Source organism: Fukomys damarensis, unplaced genomic scaffold (genome assembly GCF_012274545.1).
Source record: "Fukomys damarensis isolate Sample0158 unplaced genomic scaffold, DMR_v1.0_HiC HiC_scaffold_23, whole genome shotgun sequence".
Lineage (NCBI taxonomy): Eukaryota > Metazoa > Chordata > Mammalia > Rodentia > Bathyergidae > Fukomys > Fukomys damarensis.
Genome location: NW_022900935.1, coordinates 17,882,764 through 17,905,550, shown reverse-complemented (window position 1 = coordinate 17,905,550; position 22,787 = coordinate 17,882,764). Strand labels below are relative to the sequence as shown.

Here is a 22,787-nt window from a genome sequence, read left to right as displayed (position 1 = left end):
GAGGCCTTTTCGGCTGTTCACACTTGGTGGAGTGGAAGTGAGACTTTAAGTCTTATAGCCTCAGCCTCCCAAGTGCTGGGATTACAGACGTGTGCCACCACACCCAGCTATGTACCAATAAATTTAATGGGGAAAAAAAAGAGTTTTAATCTTTTTAGAAAGGATATTGTGGTTTGAGCACATATGAAATCTTATATAAATAATGTCATCAGGTTAGGGCTTTCCCTTTTTAATCATGTAATTTAAAAAACTTATTACAAAATATTTAAGTAGAAAAAGATAAACATCACCCAATTTATAAGGCATTATTGATATAGTTAAAAGCCCCGATGATATCCTTTCCCAATCTTATTTTTTTCTTTAGAGGAAACTAATATTCTAAAATACTATTCTAAAATATACATTTCTTCATACTTTTACTACATATGTATCTCTAAAATATATACACACAATATATATGTTTGAAAAGCATACAATATATGCATACCATTAATAATATTACAGTAAGCCCTGGCTTAAAACAGTTGAAGGCCGGAGATTTAGCTCAGTGGTTCTGCCACTTGCCTCACAAGTGCAAGGTCCTGAGTTCGATCCCCAGTACCAAAAAAACAAAACAAAACAAAAAAAAACCTTTGAGATGTGAACTTTCCCAGATACCAGTGGACCTTGAATTATGAGCATTCATAAATGCAAACAAATCTTGGAAGAAGCTCACATGTCTGCCAGGCATTGTCACAGTTGTGCTGCTGTGTGCTTACTGAACAGTCCAGTAGTGTATAGTAGGACAGTGCTCAGAGCCCAGGATGTCCAGAAGCAAGAGGAAAAGCAGTGGTGATGTAGAGAGAACCACTAGAAGTGCAAAGCAACGTACATTGTATATTTGTGTCAAAGGTGTTTAAGACTCACTTTGTCAGACTTGGGGATGAATCTGACTTATGAACTTCTGGAATGGAACTCATTCATAAGTTGAAGACAGTGTACTTTTAAAGCCAAACACAAGACTCACCTATGTTATATATGTATGTACCCATATATATGTAGTTCTAGTTCATTTTCACTGTTATAGATTTCTATCCTGTGGGTTTATTGTTAATTTTTTCATGTATCCTCTGATTGATGGACATTTGTTATCACTTTTTTCTTGTGACTATTTTTTAAAACCTCAATGCTAAAACCTAACATTTCTTTTGAATTCTATCTTGCTGGATTTTGAACAATCATAGGAACTGCAAATTGGGTTAGAGCCCATGATAGTAGTGAATCTGAAGTCAAATTTTACAAGTTACTTTTGAGCTTTGAAATGAAGCTGTTCTTGGACTGAAAGTGTTTTTTAACTTGTGAGGTTACTTATACTAGCCTGAACTGTCTTTAAATTGTAAGTGACTTTATTGTTTGGTTTGAAAAGAACAGGTGTTATTTTCTTTTTTTTCCTCTCAAGCTGTAGTCTAAATTTGACCTTCCTGTCTTCTCCTTTCCCTTTCTTCTCCACTTCCTTCACCCTGCCACTTTTTCCCTTTTACCCTCTCAATTTTCTCTTGCCACCCTGACATTTTTACCAGTTTTTTTTTTTTTTTAAGTTCCATTTTTTACTGAGCTGTAACTTTTTGGTCATTGTTTCTATAGGTACTCCTTTACAATGCTATTTTTAAAACTTCACTTTTGTACTTACGGCCTCATAATCTGCCTCTTCTGCATGACTATTTTTAGAAATTTCCTCATGTTTTTCTAAGAATTTCTAGATGTGTAGAGAAAATATTACTGCCATATCTCCAAACCTTGGAAAAGAATATGACATTTAGTATGTTTCTGTAAAATGCAGTGAATGAACCTCATTTTCTAGAATTGTCTTTTCTTAACAAGTTTTATTTGCTTATAGACTCCATGGCTGTGAATTCATACCTTACTTTTCCTTAAATGTTATAAAAATTAACTTACCTGTTTGTGACCTCTTTTCTCAGTATAAACACTGTAAAATTGTTATTTTTAGGCCCAAGTTCCTATTGTGTTCATGTCACTGACAAATTATTCTTTATTGCTTAGAAATAAATAACAATAATAGAACCCTCCCCCTCTTTTTTTTGTACTGGGGATCGAACTTGGGACATTGTACTTGTGAGGCAGACGGCAGAACCACTGAGCTAAATCTCTGGTCCTAGAGCCCTTCTGTTTTGAGAGGAAATTGTTATCAAGTTTAATCAGTAAGTTCATCAAGTGCTTTTAACAAATAATTAGTAATTTAAAATACAACATCATCACTAAATCTTGTCTCTGCCACAGTTATTCTTTTTTTTTTTTTTTTTTTTTTTTTTTTTTTTTTTTGGTACCAAGATCAAACCCAGATCCTTGCTTTTGCGAGGCAGGTGGCGGAACCACTGAGCTAAATCCCTGGCTCTGCCACAGTTATTCTTGCTGGTAGTCTGTAGTTCATTTTTTATATTTAACAATGATGGGCGATAACTACTACATCTCTTCCAATCGCAATTATGTTCTGTAGATTTTGAGTAACAAGAAAGCATGTATCTACTTTATGAGGATTTCCATCCAAAATGGCTAAAGTAAACATTTTGACATTTAACGGAAGAAAAATCATTCTATGGAAGATAATTTTTTTGTCTCCCTTCTTCCTCAGTGATGCCTAGTAATCATCAGATAATATACTTGGGGGTCTAGAAGAGTATATCTAGAGTATATCTAGATATTTTCTAAGTACTAGAACCTTGAATTCTACAGAGAAGTAAAGAACATCTTTTGGTCTGTTTAGAAGAAGATGAGTAAGAGTTTGTTTATTTAAAAATATCTTTGAATGAGTTGACTCAGTGGTATTAGTCATCACAGAAATGACAAATTCAAACCAAGTTGTTGAAACCAGCATGGTCGTGCTGGCAGACATTCACTCAGTATGGCAAGTGCTCTTTACCTTATAAAGAATAGTGTAAGGTTCACATAATTTTAAGAGGATGAAGGGAAAATTACTATTTTTATTCTGAAAACTGCATTGGTGGTTATCCTATTTTTTTAAGAGGTGCTAATTGGTGTACTTATAAAGGAAAGACACTTTTCTGTGGTTGGGGGAAATAGTTGTATTGGGAAACAAACTGTTCTAGAAATATTCTTAAAACTTCAATGTTTGAACATTTGTCTTTTTCTCTGAAACAGTGCCACTAGATTCTGTTGTCTGATTAGAGAAGAAAAGGGTCTTCTATCCTTCATTTCTCCCCTTATCTTTTATTCCAAGTAGTGACTCTTAATCTATCACACCATATTTCCTGAAAATAAGACCAGCACTTACATTAATTTTTGCTCCAAAAGACGTAGTAGGGCTTGTTTTCAGGGGATGGATTATTTTTTCATGTACAACAATCTATGTGTACAACAATTTACATATATTCATTTATTCAGGTATAGCAATCTACATTTATTCATGTGCCAACATTTGCATTTATTCAGATACAGTTGTGTCTTCTGGAACATTGTCTCTCCAAACCCCGAAAACCTGCCTGAATTTCTTGTGACTCCATTTCTTGTAGAACAATTGGCTCCGCTCTCTCAGGTCCAGCAGTAGAGCTCTCCTTAAATGAGCACTTCTTGTCTGTGTAGCCAGCTTGTAGTGCCTTGGCAACACAGCTGTCAGTGAATTCTGTCCCATGAATTCTTCACCCCCGTCACTATTTCTTGTAGGCTAGGCTAGGTTTCACAAAGTTTCCATTAAATTAAGTATTAGTTGAAGATTTATGAGACAGGAAAGATAACAAAAATGATGGCAGTTAAGAATGATGAGTCAGATGTGGTGGCACATACCTGTAATTGCAGCGCTCAGGAAGCTGAGGCAGGTGGACAGCTGGGAGTTTGAGGCCCACTGGGCTATGTAGTGAGTTCAAGACCAACCTGAACTAAGTAGCAAGATCCTGTCTCAATAAGACAAAAAAAAAAAAAAAAAAACCAAACAGGTCCTGCCGCCTGCCTCCCAAATTCAGGGTCCTGAATTCGATCCACCTTACCAAAAACAAAACAAACACAAACAAACAAAATGATGATTCACACAAAAGTGAAGAAAAATTGCAAGCACCAAAATTCAGAAAACATTTGTATAATTCACACAAGTGTATTAAGTATGTCCATTACAACGTACGATGTATTGAATTATTATGAAGATTCCTATTAGACTCAACCATGTCCTTTTGTTGTCAAGAGCACACGTAATTTGTGCTTTGTATCTGTACTCCAGTTGGTCACTCGAGTTCATCTGTTTACTTAGGCATTAACAACTCACTGAAAGGTGCCCACTTGGGTATTTACAAATACTTAATTGTAATTTATATTATTTATTATAAGTATTAGTGTCAGTAATATTTATGGATAATTATATATTAATATTTTATTTTGATACATGTGTCCTGTGTTGCAACAGACATACTATATGTGTCCCCTCTGGCTGACAGTCTTAATGGGCTTATTTTGGAGGCAGGGCTTATATTATGAGCGTCTTGAAAAATCATGCTAGGGCTTATTTTCTACTTAGGTTTTATTTTCAGGGAAATATGGTATAGTTTTTAAAAAATAGTCAATTTGTATCACTATTCTATTCCCTTTTGTTTTCTTTCTTATTTTCCTCCCTATTTGTAAAATCTTAAAATTGGACAGGACTTTAGAGTTCAGTTAATGTAAGGACTTAACCTAATTAGAAGAAGCCTTTCTCTGCATACATGACAGATAGGCAGGCATTCAGGTTCTGAGTGAATACCAGCCATCCTCCATATCTCTCACTTTTGCATTTGTGGATCCAATCAACTGCATCAAAAACATTAGAAAAAATTACATCTGTACTGAACAAATGCTGTTTTTTTGTTGTTATCTAAACATAACAGCTATATACATGACATTTACATTGTGTTAAGTATAAGTGAGCTAATTTAAGCATATAGGAAAATGTGTGTAGTTTTATGCAAATACTATGCCATTTCTTATGAGGGACTTGAGCATCTCTGGATTTTGGTGGGGGTTTTTTTTTTTTTTTTGGCACCGGGGCTTGAACTCGGGTCCTTGCTCCTGCGCTGGATTTTGGTGTTTATGAGAGGTTCTGAATCCAACCCCCATGGCTACTGAGGGATGGCTGTGATAAGCTCAGTTCTTACGCACCACATTAAAATTATTGGGTAGTTAGTTCTACTTATTAGGAATTTCTTCTTTGTATTTTAGTGAAAACTGTCTTTATGATTTCCATGGACTAATGTACTCTGCCCTTAGTGATCACATGCAGTGTAGCAGCTCTTGAAATTTGTGCGGGCAGCAGTCACATCCCTTCTTAGGATTCTTTTTTCTAGGCTCAGCATCCCTCTATCTTTACCTTATGACATATAGTAGCTTTGAATTCCATTATGTTTTTCTTTGCCAGATTCTGTTCTCCTTAAAGTAAACTGCCTAGAACTAAATATAAGATTTAGGATGTAATATAAATACTGTGAACAGAGGGATTGTTATTTTCTACCATATGCTAGTTGGAAAGTGAAGTGCAAGAAGCCAGAGACTATGTCTTTCTCACTATTGTACCCTACCACTTACTATAGTTCCTAGAACATTTTAACATTCTCAAAATATATAATAATGTGTCAAATAGATTCTGTGATCACTATAATTCTAGAAATGCAGGTAGATGGTAGCTGTTTTAGAATTTTATTTCTGTGGGGGCATGCTAAATCAAGTCCTTAGGATCTTTTTCTTGTGAATTGTCAAATTGGGTAACTTCCAAGAAGAAAGTTTGGTGAGGTAAGCAAAAGTCAGATAATTTAAATGAGTAGTTCAGATGAGAAGTAGAGACTTGCACAAACATGATAGCAGTAGAGATGAAAGTGGAGTGTCTCTAAATGTATTTTATGGAACTAACAGGTTTGATTGGGAAGAGAAATGGAGAAAGCTAAGATAGAAATAGTACTTAGGTTTATAGTTTGAGGTATTGGATGATAGGGTGAGTCCTTTACTGGAAGAGGAAAAACAGAGATACAGAATTAATTTAACTTTGGAAATGTTTTGAGATACCTGTGAGGTAGCCATCTCTGTTTTTTATTTTGGTTTCATCGCCAAATGTGGTTTTTTGTTTGTTGGTTTTTGTTTTTAGACAGGGTCTTACTAAGTTTTTGAATTGTCCACCTTGAGCTTGAATTTGTGATCTTCTGCCTTAGCCTCCCAGAATGCTGGGATTATAGGAGTGCATCACCACCTGGACCTGAATGTCATTTTCTTTTTCTTTTCTTTCTTTCATTTTTTTGATCCTGGGGATCGAACTCAGGACCTTGCACTTGTGAGGCAGGCAGTGGAACCACTGAGCTAAATCCCCAGCCCCCTGAATGTCTTTAATTAAACCATATCAGAGTGGGTTGATGGAGTTATATTTAAAAAATGTCTTTGGGCTCAGTCTTGAAAATGCCTGAGTTAATGAGAAGCATTAGGAATGCTAATAGGAATAAGTTAGAGAGAGTCAGGGCAGTTATAATTTTTAAGCCTTCATTGCAAGGCTTTTATGTTTTCTGCCCAGTATTAGTTTCAACTTCCCATTATGAATAATCACCGATAACCTGGATTTACCCAGCCACTGGCGTTTCTTTCTGTCTCTACTTTATTTACTTTCCTATTTAAAAACCTTCAACATTCTCTACTTCCTTTAAGAAAAGATCCAAATGATTTAGCACAGTATTCAAGTCCTTTCTGAAGTTTTTGCCTACCTCTTCCTGCCTCCCCATTCCATCTTCACATTTGCCCTGTAGAAAGAGAATTGTGTTCATGGATGTGGGCCTTGAACTGGTAGGAATAGAGGTATTTGAACAGATTAAATAGGCTGTCTATAATTTCTCACCATAGGGGTTTCTTAAACAAAGAAGTGTCTCTGGGGGAGAGACATCTGAACTACCATGTTTTATAGAAACAGATACTAGCCAAAGAATTACAGTGGGATTGCCACCCTGTAGTGATTTCGTTAAAGCATGGCTTAGCTCTATAACTGAGACAAAATATTTAACCTCTCAAGCCAGTTTGGGAAATGAGAGTGTAGAATATTTAGAATACTGTGTGTCATTTAATAGGTATGCAAAAAATGGTAGCAGCTATTATCTTAATTAGAGTCTACTTTTAAACGATAACTCTGTTCTAACTTTACTTCCTTTTACTTCTCTCTTATAATCCTATTCCAACCAGTCTGGAATTCTTGCTAGTTCCTGAGGAGCTATAATTTCTTTTTGTGTGTGTATGGTACTGGGTATCAAACTCAGGACCTTGTGCTTGCGAGGCAGGTGTGGTGCCACTGAACTAAATCCCTGGTCCCTTACATTATTTCTTATTAATGTGAATTCTTCTACCTGGAATTCCATTTGCCTGTTTTACTACAAATCTCTTTCTGTTAACTACTGTACTCATCCTTCAATGCATAATGTAACAGCCATCTTTTTTAAATGTAGCCTTTCCTGATCACTCTAATTGAAAGTTCTTTATAGTTCTACTGTATATTGTTAGTTGATTTCACTCCTAAGGGCTTAAGCATCAGATACTGCTTTGTGTTTTATTTGTGTATATTTCTTTTCTCCTTAAGAATTGTATATTATTCTTTTATGGTTCCTCTCAGAGTGCTAAGCCAAAACTTTATACCAGGTTAGTACCCAGTATTTATTGATAGACACTCTCTGAGCTAATTTGAAGAATATCACCAATAATTAATCATTTTAAAATGTTGTTAATAAGGGCAATTTTCTTAATGCTGCTAAATTCTAGTGTTTTTACAGAGTTTTCCACCAAGGAAGCATTAATGTAACATTGATTGTACTGATGTTAAAGAGAGATTTTAAAAAAAGAGATGAGAGATCTCATTTGGTCTTTACCAATCTGCTCAATATGGGATTTTAAAAAATCTGATTTGCATAAAGTTGACAGATGTATATTAAAACAAATGTATCTTTGATACCACATGGGATATAATTCTTAGGATTTGGAAGATTAGGATTGAGATGGAATGGAAATTCATCACTTAGCCTTCAGTGCTCTGTTGAATTTTTTTTTAATCAAAAGACCTCTTTTGACATTAGGTTAAATTTGTATTTTGTTTTGGATTTTGTATCCAGAATGAAAGTATCATTTATACAGAGAGAGTCTGTTGTAGAGCATTTGTCCTATTTTTACTGCTTGACTTATTTGTGTATTTCTCTGGTTACCTATACTAGTATTTGTATGTGAAGAACTCAATTGTATGTGTAACTGATTTGTAAAAACAAGCTTATTTGAGTTTTTTTTTCCCCTCATTGAATTTATTGGTACATTTCAGGTATACAGTACAGTTACATTCATCATTGGGATCTTGTACCTTTACATGACAGGTCTTGGTTCTCATTTTTTCCCCTTGTCCTGCCCTCCCTTTATCCTCTCCTCCCTCCCCCTTTACAAACACTTCATTTCCATTTTTTCATTTTCTTATATTTTTTTCTTTATTATAATTCCCTATTTTCTTTATTATTTTTCCCTTATTAGCTTTCCCCTACCCTTCCCACTTTCCCTACACCTTTAGCCCTTTTCTTCCTATTTCACATTGTCAATTATATCATTAAGATCTTATGTACTATTATAGTTTATTCACACCAGAGAAACTCTTTGGTATTTACACATATGTGACTTATTTATTTCACTTAGGAGTATATCCTTAATATATATCCATTTTCCTATGAATGAATATAATTTCTCATTCTTTATGGCTGAGTAATATTCCATTTTATAGAGAAACTGCATCTTCTTTATCCAGTTTCCAACTGATGGGAGTTTTTTATAAATAGTCCATAACTTTTTATTTTTGCTATTTTAAAATTTGTTTAGCTCAACCTTAGAGCACTGAAGATTATTTATTTTATCTGTTTTAATTATATGGTTTATCGGTTTCAAGTTTCTCTCTCCCCCTCCATCTCTCTGATTCCCATAGTCCCTTCTTTTTTCCCTTCCCTGCCTTCTCACTCTTACTGATAGCATTGCTACCCATGTGTGCATGGATGGGAAGGGCATACATGCAAACTCTCCTTCCACATTTATTTATTTTTTCTTGTGTATACTGAATTGTACTGACTAATTACTGAATTGTTTGAATTTCTGATTGTTTTCTAACATTGAATATATGATATTGCCTGAAGTTGTTTTGGTACTTTCAAATAGAATTCTTTTGGCCTTCTGCTTGTGTCTGTTTCTTATATTGTACTCTCATCTGTTCTTTTACTTACGGTCTGCTTGTTTTGTTTTGTTTTTAACATATGCCCAACTAAATGTGCCAAAGAGATCATATCAGCGGAGATACCTAACACAGTAAATCTGAGCAAGTTATCACTGCTGCATGGGAAACTTGAAATTGCTATAGTTCTATGGTTAAAAATTGTAAGGTCTGATTAAAAAAAATTTCAAAAAAATGTTAATGGTTCAGCTTCCACATTTAATAACTTGTTACATTCTTTGTTTCATTCATTCAACAAGCATTTGTTGAGCATTTGGTGTGTCAATATTTTCCACGGTTCATATTCCACTTTCTAAACCCAGCTTTTTGTCAATTTTTTTTCCTTATGCACTTTGAGGTATATTCCCAAAGTGATTGTAATTGTGATTTTCTGTGCCTTGCTACTCAGTGTTGTCAGTGGCCAGCATCATCGGAAAGGCAGACTCTCAGATTCTGTATTTTAAGATAGCTAGGTGATTTGGTACACATTAAAATTCAGCAAACATGCATGTAGCACATGGATTGTTACCATCTGGGCTTATGTGTATATAGTAACAACCAAAGAATACTTCCATTCATTCAGCTAATTTCTTACAAGAACCTTTTTATGTGAAAGCAGTTATAGAAATATTCTTAGAAGATTTTTTTAAAAATTTAAAGCCATAAAACAAAATTATAAAGCAAGAATACTCTATCAAAAGATACAAATAAAAGCCTGTTAGAAGTGGACTTTAAGTTATTTTTGTACCTGTTAAAACCCACAAAGAGCAATTTTTTCATGTATTTTTGAGATAACTTGGTGTAAAGTTTGTTGTATACAGAAATTTTAATATAGAAATGGTTTCTGTTCCTTCTTGGGGGAATGATGAAGCATATCTAAAATTTACGGAAATAATGCTGCACCCTCAGCATTTCTTGCTTATTTTTGCAAAGGAAATATGAAGCAAAGTGGTGCTTTCAAATAAGGTCATTACTCTTAGAATAATTGGAGATTTGTTGTCTGAGTTTTCTTTCTGTGTGAAGTTTAATCCTGCTTAGCTTCTGAGATTAGATGATACATAGTGAGACCCTGTCTCAAAAAAAAAAAAAAAAAAAAAAAAAAAGAGATTAACCGATTCCTTTTGTCTTGAAAGGTTGTTGAAAGGTTTAACTGACATAATGTGGATAGCACCTCTACATGGGCCTGGCACAGAGACTGTGTCCAATACCCTTTAGCTTCCTTTCCTCTTTACTGCTTTGCTCCTTATATACACACATACTCCAGGTTTAGTTCATATTTTAAAGAAGGTATTTCTTTCATTATACTGGTTGAGATGGAATCAAGAATGCAAACTCCTAGGGCCAGCGATTTAGCTCAGTGGTTCTGCCGTCTGCCTTGCATATGCAAGGTCCCGAGTTCGATCCCTGGTACCAAAAGAAAGAAAGAAAAAAGAATGTAAACTCCGTGATGACACAGGTGTTGTTTTGTTTACTGGTATATTACCTAGCACTCAGCATAAGACCTGTCCTAGGTGCTTGTTAAGTATTGAATGAATGTCATGCATTTGAAGTAAATTTACTTGGATAAATTTAGAGACTGCCTTTAGTGAATATAGTGTGTGTGTGTGTGTGTTTGAGACAGGGTCTCACTATGTAGTTCAGGCTAGCCTTGAATTTACTATGCAGCACAGGCTGGCCTCAAACTCAATGATCCTCTTGACTCAGCCTCTTGAGTGCTGAGATTATAGATGTGTGCCACCATGCCTGGCTCTACTTTTGCAGTTTTTATTTGCCAGATATATTCAATTGAAGTTAATCCTTTCAAAACAATTTTATTAATGCCTATTTTATGCAGGTATTATCTAGATGTTGGATATATGGTGATTAAAAAAGAAGATAAGACAATCAAAATACCTGATCTCATGGAACTAACCTCTTAGCTGGTGGGAGGGACAGGAAAAAGAGGCCACAAACCAGTAAACAAATAAATTAATATGATAATTGCAGACAGTAAATGCAGTAGTGCTATGATCTGAGGGGATGAAGACTACTACTTAAGCTAGAGTGTGGGGAAGGCCTCTCTAAGGGAGGCAACATCTGAGCTGAGAGAGTAATGATGTTAAGGGGAAGCCCCCTCCTATCCAGGAGAAGAACATCATATAAAGAACAGCAAATGTGAAGGGGCTGAGCAGAAAATGAACTACGAGTAGCTCATTAATTTAGATCGTCAGTACCCAAAGAAAGTTGCTTAGTTCAAATGGTATCGAGAAGTTGCAGTGACAGTGTAAATGCTGCATGTTAAGTGGTAGACAGGGAACACTTGTAGGTATGACAGTGAACCAAAGTGTAGAATTATTGATGGTCAACTTCATTGCCTGGGGGTTTATAAGTCTCTTTCTGTGTTGGTTATTCTTTAGTAAACTGAATGTGACATGCTCTGGTTTTTATTGTAAGGCTCGACTAATAAGTAGCACTGGGGTTTTGAGATCAAAAGATCAGAAACCACCAAGTTTGAAATACATGAAGTCTGCAGTTTGACTTCGCCTCCCCTACATGCTGATTCACAAAAACCAGAATTTACTTTCTAATTTTTTTTATCATTTCTCTGTTTTTCCTATTGTAATAGTTTCACTTCCTACTCTCAAAAATGCTGAGCTTTCAAAATCATGTTCGTCAGAAAAAATAGTTGCAAAGAACTTAAAAATGAGATACCTCTGAAGGGGCAGGATTTGATATTATAATATAGAAATTTAAAAGATTGTTTTGTGATTAACTGTGTAAACAATAAAGACTTGGGAAACTTTTAAATTTAATTGTCTCTTGGGATGTGAAGAATTTTATAGAAAATAATTCCTATAAAATCTTATATCTTCAGATTGATACCCTCAAAAAATGTACAAATAAAAAAATGTACAAATAAAATCCTTTTTATGGGAAGGATAAAACTAAATTTGCTCTGTATAGTTTTGAGCATCAAATTTAATATATGGTGTATTTCACAGATGGCCTCAGTGGGTATTTACTTTAAGCTAATCTCTGTGTGAATCTTTAGTGACTCCAGGCATTAATAATTATTCAAGATGTTTAGATAAAATAGTTTTGTTCTTTGATGGAAAATCTCATGTCTAATGGATTAGAATTCTGTTTTTTAGAGATTTAGGTACTTAAATTTTTTTTTTTTTTTGGAGTTTCAGGTTTTTGCCTACAATAGGGTCTTTTACTTATAAGAGCTCCCCTTTTTATCTTTTTACTAGCAAAATCATGACAACAGAGAAGAGTTTAGTGGTTGAGGCTGAAAATTGTCAGCATCAACAACAGAAGGAGGAAAGTGAAGGAACTACAAACTCAGGCCAGCAAGAAACTCAGCCAGAAGAAGGTTCCCAAGCAGCAGCTGAGGGAGAGAATCAGTTTGAGCAGAAGCTGAAAGCATCCAATGGCGCCACTCCTACACATGAAGACTTGACCAAAAACAAGGAGCGGACATCAGAAAGCAGAGGCCTGTCTCGACTGCTCTCCTCCTTTCTCAGAAGGCCCAAATCTCAGGTCTCTGAGGAAGAAGGCAAAGAGGTAGAGTCAGATAAAGAAAAAGGTGAAAGAGGGCAGAAAGAGGTAGAATTTGGAACCAGCCTCGATGAAGAGTTCATTTTAAAGGCCCCAATTGCAGCTCCTGAACCTGAGCTCAAAACAGACCCATCCTTGGACCTTCATTCATTAAGCAGTGCAGAAACACAGGTAAGAATGTGTGAATATGTGGAAAGCGGGCATAATGAAGGCAGATTATATGCTTTGTTTTTTATTGAAAAACATTTGGTTTTATTTCTTACCAGCTAATTGACTTGGACACTAAAAATAAATAACCTGAAACTTTGGAGTTTCTGCTCTAAGGAAATGAATGTGATCAGTGGAAACTTGATTTTTGGTAGGGGGCGTTGAGACAGGGTCTCACTATGTAGTTGAGACTGACCTGGAACTCACTATGTAGCTCAGGCTGGTCTCGAACTCACAGCGATCCTTCTGCCTCAGCCTCCCAAGTGATGGGATTACAGGCATGCGCCACTACACCTGGCAGGAAACTTGATTTTTAAAAGGATATACTCTAGGTCCGGAGATTTAGCTCAGTGGCACCATGCCTGTCTTGAAGGCTCAAAGTCCTGAGTTTGATCCCTGGTACCAAAACACAAAACAAAAACAAAAAGTTCAAGGACCCGAGTTCAATCCCCGGTACCAAAAGCAAAAGCAAAACAAAACAAAACAAAAAATGATGTACTCTATAAATCAAGTAAAAGAAAATGAAAGAAAAATATCAAGTGAGTTTAATCAGCCAATATATCACCTTGCTATTATAATGGAAATTTTTAATGAGAGGGCAAAAAAGAAGTGAGATGGTTTAGGATTCATTCTGGTAGAATTAGTAGGAATCAGATAGTTACCAGCTAAAATGCTCCTTTTATGGAAATCTCTGTAAAAGCTATGTGATGGATTCAGACCATCCAAGTGTACGAAATAGATTTGAGCCAGACCTACCTTATTTTGGTTATTTTCTCTAACTAGATTATATTACCATGGAGTATAAGATGTAGATGAAGAACTTTAGGTCTTCTATCATCTGTGTAATATTTATTAACATAGGGCTTTAATTTTTTCACAAAGCAATTAAACTAAATATAAATTGTTCATTATAAAAAATATGGGAAATATTGGTGTCATAACTCAAACTGTTTTCTGGGAATCTTGTTTTCAGCCTTACTACCTAAAAATTCAGAGTTACTTTCAAAATAATGTTCTGAAGCATGTGAACATTATCTGCATTGTTAATTTAATGTGTGGTGATGCATGCCTGTAATCCCAGCACTCAGGAGGCTGAGGCAGGAGAATCTCCATGAGTTTGAGAACAGCCTGGGCTATGTAGTGAGTTCAGGGCCAGCCTGAACTACAAAGTAAGACCCTGTCTCTGTAGAGGGAGACACATATCAACCATGTATTATTTTGAATGAAAAGAATTAGTGGGAATTAATGAAAAAATCTTTCAGATGTTTTATTGTGTTGGAAGTAAGAAAATGTATTCCAAAGGGTTGTCTTATTCTCCTATATTACTTTAGAATGACTTAATTATTATCCTAGGAGACCTAGATTTCACTTGTTTCTTCCTTCTTTGAATCTTGTTTGTAGCTATAGCCATACCACCCTGAACGTTCCTGATCTCGTTTGAATCTTGTTTGTAGTTAGTATGATTGATTCCTGGTAGAAAGGAATTGACTAGTAGTTACAGTGTTAAGCCTACTACATGTATTTGCCTAATACTTAAAATAGGTCCCATGCATCTCTCTTAGTCATTTATAAAATTTGTAATGTATGAAAAATCACATCTTAGCTCACAATTCATAAGGTTTCCTTACTAAAATTGAGGAGCATGGGACAGAGATGATGAAGTTTTAATAAACTTTAATAATATCATGTAGTATCATAGGAAAAATATATAATGCTGAAAACAATAGTGGTTTACCTGAAACCTTCACTGGATTTGATAGGATTCTCCCTGAGAAGAGTTGAATAGTAAAGTCTAGAACTTTGGGGAATCTTAACATCTTTTTTATAAAAATAAGTATTTAAAGTTAATTTTACCTATACTCATTTTTTTTGTTTTGTTCCTTTTTGTTTTTTGAGACAGGGTCTCACTACATAGTTGAGACTGACCTGGAACTCACTATGTAGCCCAGGCTGGTCTCAAACTCACAGCGATCCTCCTGCCTCAGCCTCCTGAGTGCTGGGATTACAGGCATGTGCCACCACGTCTGACTTTACCTATACTTATTTTAGTAGATTTTCTCTTTCAGTTAGTGTTTTCATTGGTAGGATTATTATAGATTAAAGTGTACACAGCGTGTTTTGTGAAATATCTTTGTTACTGCCTTGGTGATGTCATGCATATGCAGCCAGCTCAGGAAGAACACAGAGAAGATCCAGATTTTGAAACTAAGGAAGAAGAGGGACTTGAAGAGTGCTCCAAAACAGAAGTAAAAGAATCTCCTGAGTCAAAAGCAGAAGGAGATTTAAAAGCTTCCCAGAAATCTGTCAGAAGACACAGAAACATGCACTGCAAGGTCTCATTGCTGGATGACACAGTTTACGAATGTGTTGTGGAGGTGAGTTCATTCTAATTTTCAGTAGTTAGACTCTTTAACAAATTGTTTCATGTAGAGTTGGATAAATAATGCTTTTGCTCAAGATGAGACCTACTCTAATGACTATTTTTGTGGATTAAAATATTAATAATGGGGCTGGGGATTTAGCTAAGTGTTGCTGCCTGCCGCCTGCTTCACAAGCACAAGGACCCAAGTTGATCTTGATCCCTTTTTTTACACACACACACACACACGCACACACACACACATACAAACATATGTGTGTGTGTGTGTGTGTGTGTGTGTAATGATTTTCTGGAGAGGTGAATATGGGGAAAATTATGAGTGGATCTTATTTTCTTCTCCAGTTTTTTCTTAGTCATTCAAATCTTGTGACCTAAGTGTGTATTACTTTTACATTAAGAAATAATTTTATATTTAAAAGGATAAATTTGTTATTTTATAGAGTGCCTTTCTATGACTAGATTTTTCAGGTAGTGTCAATTTCTGATATTATGTCCAGCTATCCCTATTGTTATGTTTGTTAGAAAACAACTATCTATAATATTCCTGCTTCTCCAGATCTAAAACTTGTTCTTCAGTTTATCTAATGTTTGTATTTAGCTCCAGGAGATAGAATTGAAAATGTAAATCCAATAATGCCATTTTTAAGAATTCTTTAAAATTTTATGAAAGAATAAGTAATTGAATCAGAATTAAGTAAAAATGCCAGAGTTGCGCAGTTTCTGTTTTTGTTCCTTCAGGACAAGTTAAAATAAAACATCTAAGCTAGGTATGGTGGTACATGCCTGGAATCTTAGAACTCTGGGAAACTAAGAAGGATTGCAAATTCAAGCCCAGCAAATTTCACTTAATGAATTCATGAGACTTCCTGTCTCAAAATAAACAATAGTAAGAAAAGTACTGGGGATACGGCTCAGGCAAAGGCCCTGGGTTCAATCCCCAGTGCTGCAAAAACAAAACAAGACAAATCTCTTAGCTATTAAAAAAAAAACAACAAAAACTAGAGCACTGATTGCCATTATGATATGCTTAGTATATGAACAATTATTGTGATTACTAATAGCTTTTGTTGATAAAACATGAAGTTCACATATCTTTGTATCTTGGGTGAGCAACAGATTATTTCTGAGTTTAATTTTGTCTAAATGCAACTATATCCAAACGCAAATAGTCTAAAATATTATGCTATATTTACTAGTAGTTACTACATTCTCTCTTAAAGTTTTAAAAAGAAAATCAAGAAAAATGTACTATTGCACATTGAAAATACCTGCTATACTTGGAAACTGTAAGAGATCTAGGAACTTTTTTCTGTGTCTTGCCACTAGCTATTGTAGGAGTGTAGAAAGCTATTCTACATTCATTCTCATTCAGTCCAAGATGTGGATATAAGCCTTTGTATCTGCAGCCCATGGATGCAGAGGTGTTTCACAATTCAAGATAGATTAGATTTTTGAAAGACAACAAATATATATTCTACATATTTCATAATACCTCCATCAGGATCTAGAGCAGGCCTTGTAGAATCAAACATATTTTTATGGAAAAATATATGAAGGTTCAGTAGCCTCTTTATAGCTCAGGTCAGAATTTTCCTTCAAATGAGCTTTAGTGATAAATAAAAACGAACAAAAAAGCAAAACTTGTTTTTCAGAAATTCTAGAGTTTGAAGTTATTAATAAGGGGCTAGAGATCTATACAAATCATCTTCTGTAATTTGTTTGTTTGTTTTTGGTACTGGGGATTGAACTCAGGCCCTTTCACTTGCCAGGCAGGCAGTGGAACCACTGAGCCAAATCCCCGGCCCTCATCTTCTGTAATTTAGAAGGAAAATGGGAGGACAGGAAAAAAAGCATGAAAAGATATTATATAAATGGGTTAAGACTGAAATGAATGAACATTTATGAACTAATAATCATTAAAACTAACTCATCTCAAAGAGAAATATTGCCATTTGTATAGGCTAAAAAGATTTCTAGAGTTGGGATACAGCTCAGTGGTAAAGTACTTGCTTAGTATGTACAGGGCTGGATTTGATTCTCAGCACTGTGATTTAAGTTTTTTGTTTTTTTTTTTTGTACCGGAGATTGAACTTGGGTCTTGTGCTGGCAGGCATGTAGCAGTGATTTAAAAAAATTTTTTTTGAGACAGGGTCTCACTATGTAGTTGAGACTGACCTGGAACTCACTATGTAGCTCAGGCTGGTCTCAAACTCACAGCAATCCTCCTGCCTCAGCCTCCCAAGTGCTGGGATTACAGGCGTGTGCCACCTCGCCCAGCTGATTTAAAATTTTTAAAAACTTGTTTTGATGTATTTTTCACAAATTTCTCAAAATGAATTAGAGTGTTTAATTTTCTTGCCAAAAATTCATACAGATAGGTAGAACAGGTGTAAATATTCTTATTATTTTACACAGATGAAAGCTAATGTTAATATAAACTACTTAGGTTGGTTAGTACATGAAGAAGATGGGACCTCTGATCTAAATCACAGCCTCTAAGTTAAGGTATTTCCTTTCCATAAAAAGGAGTGGAAGTACTCAAATTTTGGAGAGGTTTGCCTTTCTAGGTATTTGCAACACTACTGAAAGACTGACCAGTGGGTAGTGTCTGAATTCTATCTAGAATTTTACTTTCTATTTTTTATAAAAGAGACTGTAGAGATTTGAGGTATAGCTTATTCTCTTGGGACACTTGTACTGAAAATGACAATCTAATGACTTCCACAGCCACTATCAACTGTCGGTGTTGACAGATGATCCAGTGGTAGTTCTATATGCGATGGTGACTGACAGTGGCCCATGGCATGCTTTAGGAAATACTGCACCAAAAATAAAAAATGTGGTGCTTTGGAAGGAAGCGGAGTATACTGAATAGATGGAAGGTAGAATTTTGCTTTGTGTGGTTACTTTCTAAGGTGCAGTAAGTGTGTTGCATTTGTAAACTGACAAGGAAGAGTGATTTTTTTTTTTTTTTTTAATACCCGGGATTGAACTAGGGACTTTACACTTGCAAGGCAGGCGGTGGCATCACTGAGCTGAATCCCGGGCCCAGGGATAGGGATTTTATAAATCATATTGTACTTTGAATTTTGAGTCATGTGAAAATTTGTTAGTAACCAAAGATAAAAGAAATTGGAAAGTGAGGCTTTTATTTGGTGATAGATACAAGAGTAAGAAGAAACTTCAACTAAAATATGTATATCTTTGCAGAAACATGCTAAGGGACAAGATTTGCTTAAACGAGTGTGTGAGCACCTCAATCTTTTGGAAGAAGACTACTTTGGTCTAGCCATTTGGGACAACACAACCTCTAAGGTAAGAAGACTGTGTGCAATATAAACAGTTGACAAAAATAAAATTGTATTTTTCTTGTTATTGTTGAGTGTATTTTGTCTTCCTCTCCAAGACATAGTGCATGTAAAAGTCTATTCTTGTTTTTTACCAGCTTACTGAGAATATTTTGATTCTCAGAAATTGAATATTGTTATATTGTGGGAAAAAAGGTTGATTTGAGAGTAATTGAGAACCCACTAATTTGGCATGTAAATAAAGTCACAGAGTACCTACTTACTTAATATCACTGGAAATCATTTTTTTGTGAACCAAGTGTGCTTAAATTTCTAGAAGCTGCTTCTTCTAAAGGCTTTCAGCAGAAAAAATTCTTTCCACTTGCAATTGAAAGTCTAGGACCCATGTTGGGGTAAAAACTTTTTACCATAATTGGTGTTACCCATGATACTCTGTCCTGTCAGCAAGTGTCATTTCCTTGATAGCAGTTTCTGTTCTCAATTAATTTTTAATAAGCAAATGTTGTTGCTTATGTTTATCTACTTATGTATAAAGTATAAAAATGTGTAAACTGCCTGATATTAAATCTGAAAAGCAAAGTACAAAGCTGCCTGTATACGAAAAGGTTGTGTCCCTTTTAAAGTATTTCTGGAAAGCGAAAGCTGATGTTCCTGTATCATATTCTAAGAACTCCTTCTGGGAAAAATAGTGAGCAAGCAATCGGGGAAACATAAGGCTTATTATAGTCAATGCATTGGCAGTTTGCAGTGTAGACCAGGTTCATAGGATACTCAGCAGGAACATGGTTAAAAAATTTGGGCTTCCTGTTTTCTGCTACCAAATTCATCAGAGCCAAGTTTCAGTTCTCAACACTAGGTCAAAGCAGTGTATTTTTTTGGATTAAAATGAGAGTCGTTAGCTTTACCATTGCTGGACGCATACCTGACACCCATTTAAAGAAAGTAGCTCATGGTTTCAGGAGATTCAGTACATGGTTGACAGGCTCCAAGGCAGAACTATTGTGGTGATAGGGCAGGGATAGTGAATGTATAGCATGTGTGCTTCAGTGAGCTATTTGTACCACTGAAAGCTCTAAAAGATTCACCATCACTGTGATAGGGCATGGCAGAGCAAAGCTGCTTACAGTTTAACATTATACTAGAAAAGAATTGACTATAAAAGTATTCTTTAAATTTTGGTAGTTTTCAAATTCCATGGCGCAAATTACCAAACCAAAACAAAAAAACCCACATTTCAAATATTTTTAATAAAATGGTAAAAAATTGAATAAGCCTTAAATTTTCATACTTGGCTTAAGATTTAAAAGATCAAGCTGGCCCCAGTCTGTCAAAATTGACAGGATAAATGTTTACAATGAATAGGCAGACTTTAGTTATAATGGTAGGGCAGGTCTAACTCCCTATCAAAACCCTTCAGGGTTAATTTCTCAGTGCAAACAGGTTTATGTAAATACTGTGTTAATATAAACTTGACATACCTATTAATCAGGACAGGGATGAAAAATAGCATATAAGTTCATCTTATTTCTGACCTAAGCAGCTTTGCTGCTTTGTTCATGGTGGCCTGGAATCAGAGGAGGAGAACAGTGTTAGAGAGGAATGGACAAGGGACCATGTATAGTGTCCAAGCTGTGTAACCATTATCTGCTCAGACACATCCCAGGAGCATGCTTTATTAATCTGCTAGGTATTTCATAATGCAATGAAGGTGACATGTCAAGATTAATGAGCCGGGCATGGTGGCGCACGCCTGTAATCCCAGCACTCGGGAGGTTGAGGCAGGAGGATCACCGTGAGTTCGAGACCAGCCTGGGCTACATATTGAGTTCCAGGTCAGTCTCAACTACATAGTGGGACCCTGTCTCAAAAAAAAAACCAACAAAACAAAACAAAACAAGATTAATGATCACAAAGAGCATGGAAGAGAAAGCAGGAACTTCATTAGCACAGGGACAAAAATTAGCCTGGGAAAGATTTACCATAGCATTGTCAGGTTAAAGGGCCAATACAATAGCAAGAGCCATGGGAGTGATGAAAGTTGTTCTTGAATGATATCTCTGGAGTCATCTTTCTTCAGTCTTGGTGGGTTGCTCTCTTGGTTGTATACATAGCTGTCCCTAGTATTTCTCATCACCATCATCCTGGGATTTGCTTTGCCTTTTTCTTGTGATATTTCTTGTTTCATCCTTGCTTTTCATTGTGTTTTGATAAAGTGCTCCTCTTGAGAAATGTTATCTGTCTTGTGAGACATTACATGTCTAAACATGTCTTCTTCATTATGTCGTCACATTTGATTGTTAGTTTGGTTGGATATAGAATTACAGTGAGTAGAATTGTTTACCTCCTCCTGTTTAGGGTTCTGAGCTCACAGTTCTTAGTGTGGGTTGATTTTCCTCCTTTGTTCTGTGCCCATGTCTGTATTCTTTACTGGACTGTGATTTTCCCAGGAATGTCCTTGTTTATGACATCTCCTGCCTGAGTGTGGCAGGCATTCAATAAATAAATTGATGGAATAAGACATATTGTTACACGTTAGAGAACAGCTTTGCCACTCCTAGTTTTGCTTTCTAAAGATTTCAGTTTAATTATGTGGTATTTAGTATGAATGCCTCCATTTTGTTTTGAGTTAGGCAAGTTACTTGTAGTTCTGATTGGTAAATGAGAATGATAATGAGATAATCTAAATAAAAACATGTAGAATGGCCTGACATATAGTAAGCACACTCACTAAAAATTAAGTATTGTAGTTAGAATGATAGTACTATTATTTTAAAGTGAAATTACCAATTGACCAAGGCCTTGATGTTAAAAAAAAAAAAAGACCCATGGACCATAATCTAAAGTGCATTCTGGAATTCTGGAACATCTTTCAGGTTGAATAATTTACATAATCTTTTCATAATTAGGGTATACCAGAGGATAAGGTACTTTTTAGTGAATAAAGAAATCAAATATATCTAGCCGGATTTTATGGCTTCATTTTAGCTTTTGGAAAAGACAAAATTATATAAATTTAGATTTTTAATTGTCTTTAATTAGTTAATTTAAAAATCAAATTGGCTTTATTCACAATTCATGAGTAGAGAGCATCCTTCAGTATATAGGATAGAATATGTAGAATGAAGGCTTCCACTGGGCAAAGGCAAAACAGTGGGTTTTGTAAGGTGGGGATAAGGAAATGAAACAAAAGGGGAAAAAAGTCTGGTTTGATTGGCAGAGGTTAAAGTAGAGGGGACTTCCTTATTTATTTGTTTGTTTGTTTGCTTGTTTGAGACAGGGCCTCACTATGTAGTCCAGGATGGCCTCAAAGTCGTGGCTATGCCCCTACCTCAGCCTCTTGAGTGCTGGGATAATAGTCTGCGCCACCACACCTGGTGCACTTCCTTGTTAAACTGACTCAGATTGGACTCTCCCGATTTCAGGAAAAACTGGTCTGTTCGGGGATCCTCCTGCTTTCTCAAGGTTTCAGTTTAATTATGTGGTATTTAGTATGAATGACTCCATTTTGTTTTGTTCTGGTCTGTTTGGGCCGATAGTGTAAGAGCCCAAAAAAAGTGGCTTCCCATGAATTTTTAAAAATACTATCATTCCTTATATCTTGTCAGTAAGCCAAAATTTCAGAAAATGTCTCCTAGAAGTATTCATGATATTCATGAAATGACTAAATCTGTAAGGCACTAATCTTTGTTTTTCAGCTAAATTTTCTGTCATTTTGAAAACAAAATAGAGAGCTATAAAGTCTTTGGGGGCTCATACCTGTCATTTTACAGATGAGAAAGCAAACATGAGAAAGTGACTTCTGTCTTGCTTCTGTCAGTTTACTCCTTCAGCTGTTTTATTTATTTTCCTTCAAATGTTTTTCTGCTAACTCTTTTAAGTGATTTTCTTCTTTAGCTTTTTATTCTTCTTTTCCTTGGTATTTGCATTACTTCATTGTTTACCTTTTTTTTTTCCTTTTGATTCCTACATACAGAATTAGCTCATGTTGTGGAAAAATACAAACTTTAATACAATGAGAAATAAATCTTTATCTTCTTTCCATTTTACTCTTTCTGCACATAGCACCAGCTATGATGGCACATACTCATCTCCACCTGGTGTGACTCACTGAGTTCTGATTCCTACC

The 22,787-nt window shown here is 35.4% G+C and overlaps 1 protein-coding gene across 13 annotated transcripts in view; it reads left to right on the top strand.

The window, feature by feature from the left end:
- Epb41 (erythrocyte membrane protein band 4.1) overlaps positions 1-22,787 on the top strand; it is a 166,858-nt gene that overhangs the window by 56,935 nt on the left and 87,136 nt on the right. For all 13 annotated transcript variants that reach the window (XM_033767744.1, XM_010632055.2, XM_010632034.2 and 10 more), the window contains 3 exons: positions 12,460-12,937; positions 15,139-15,348; positions 18,564-18,668. In XM_033767744.1, the coding sequence (XP_033623635.1) occupies positions 12,467-12,937; positions 15,139-15,348; positions 18,564-18,668 (786 nt within the window). In that variant the 5' untranslated portion in view covers positions 12,460-12,466. Of the gene's footprint in view, positions 1-12,459; positions 12,938-15,138; positions 15,349-18,563; positions 18,669-22,787 lie in introns of those variants that run through there.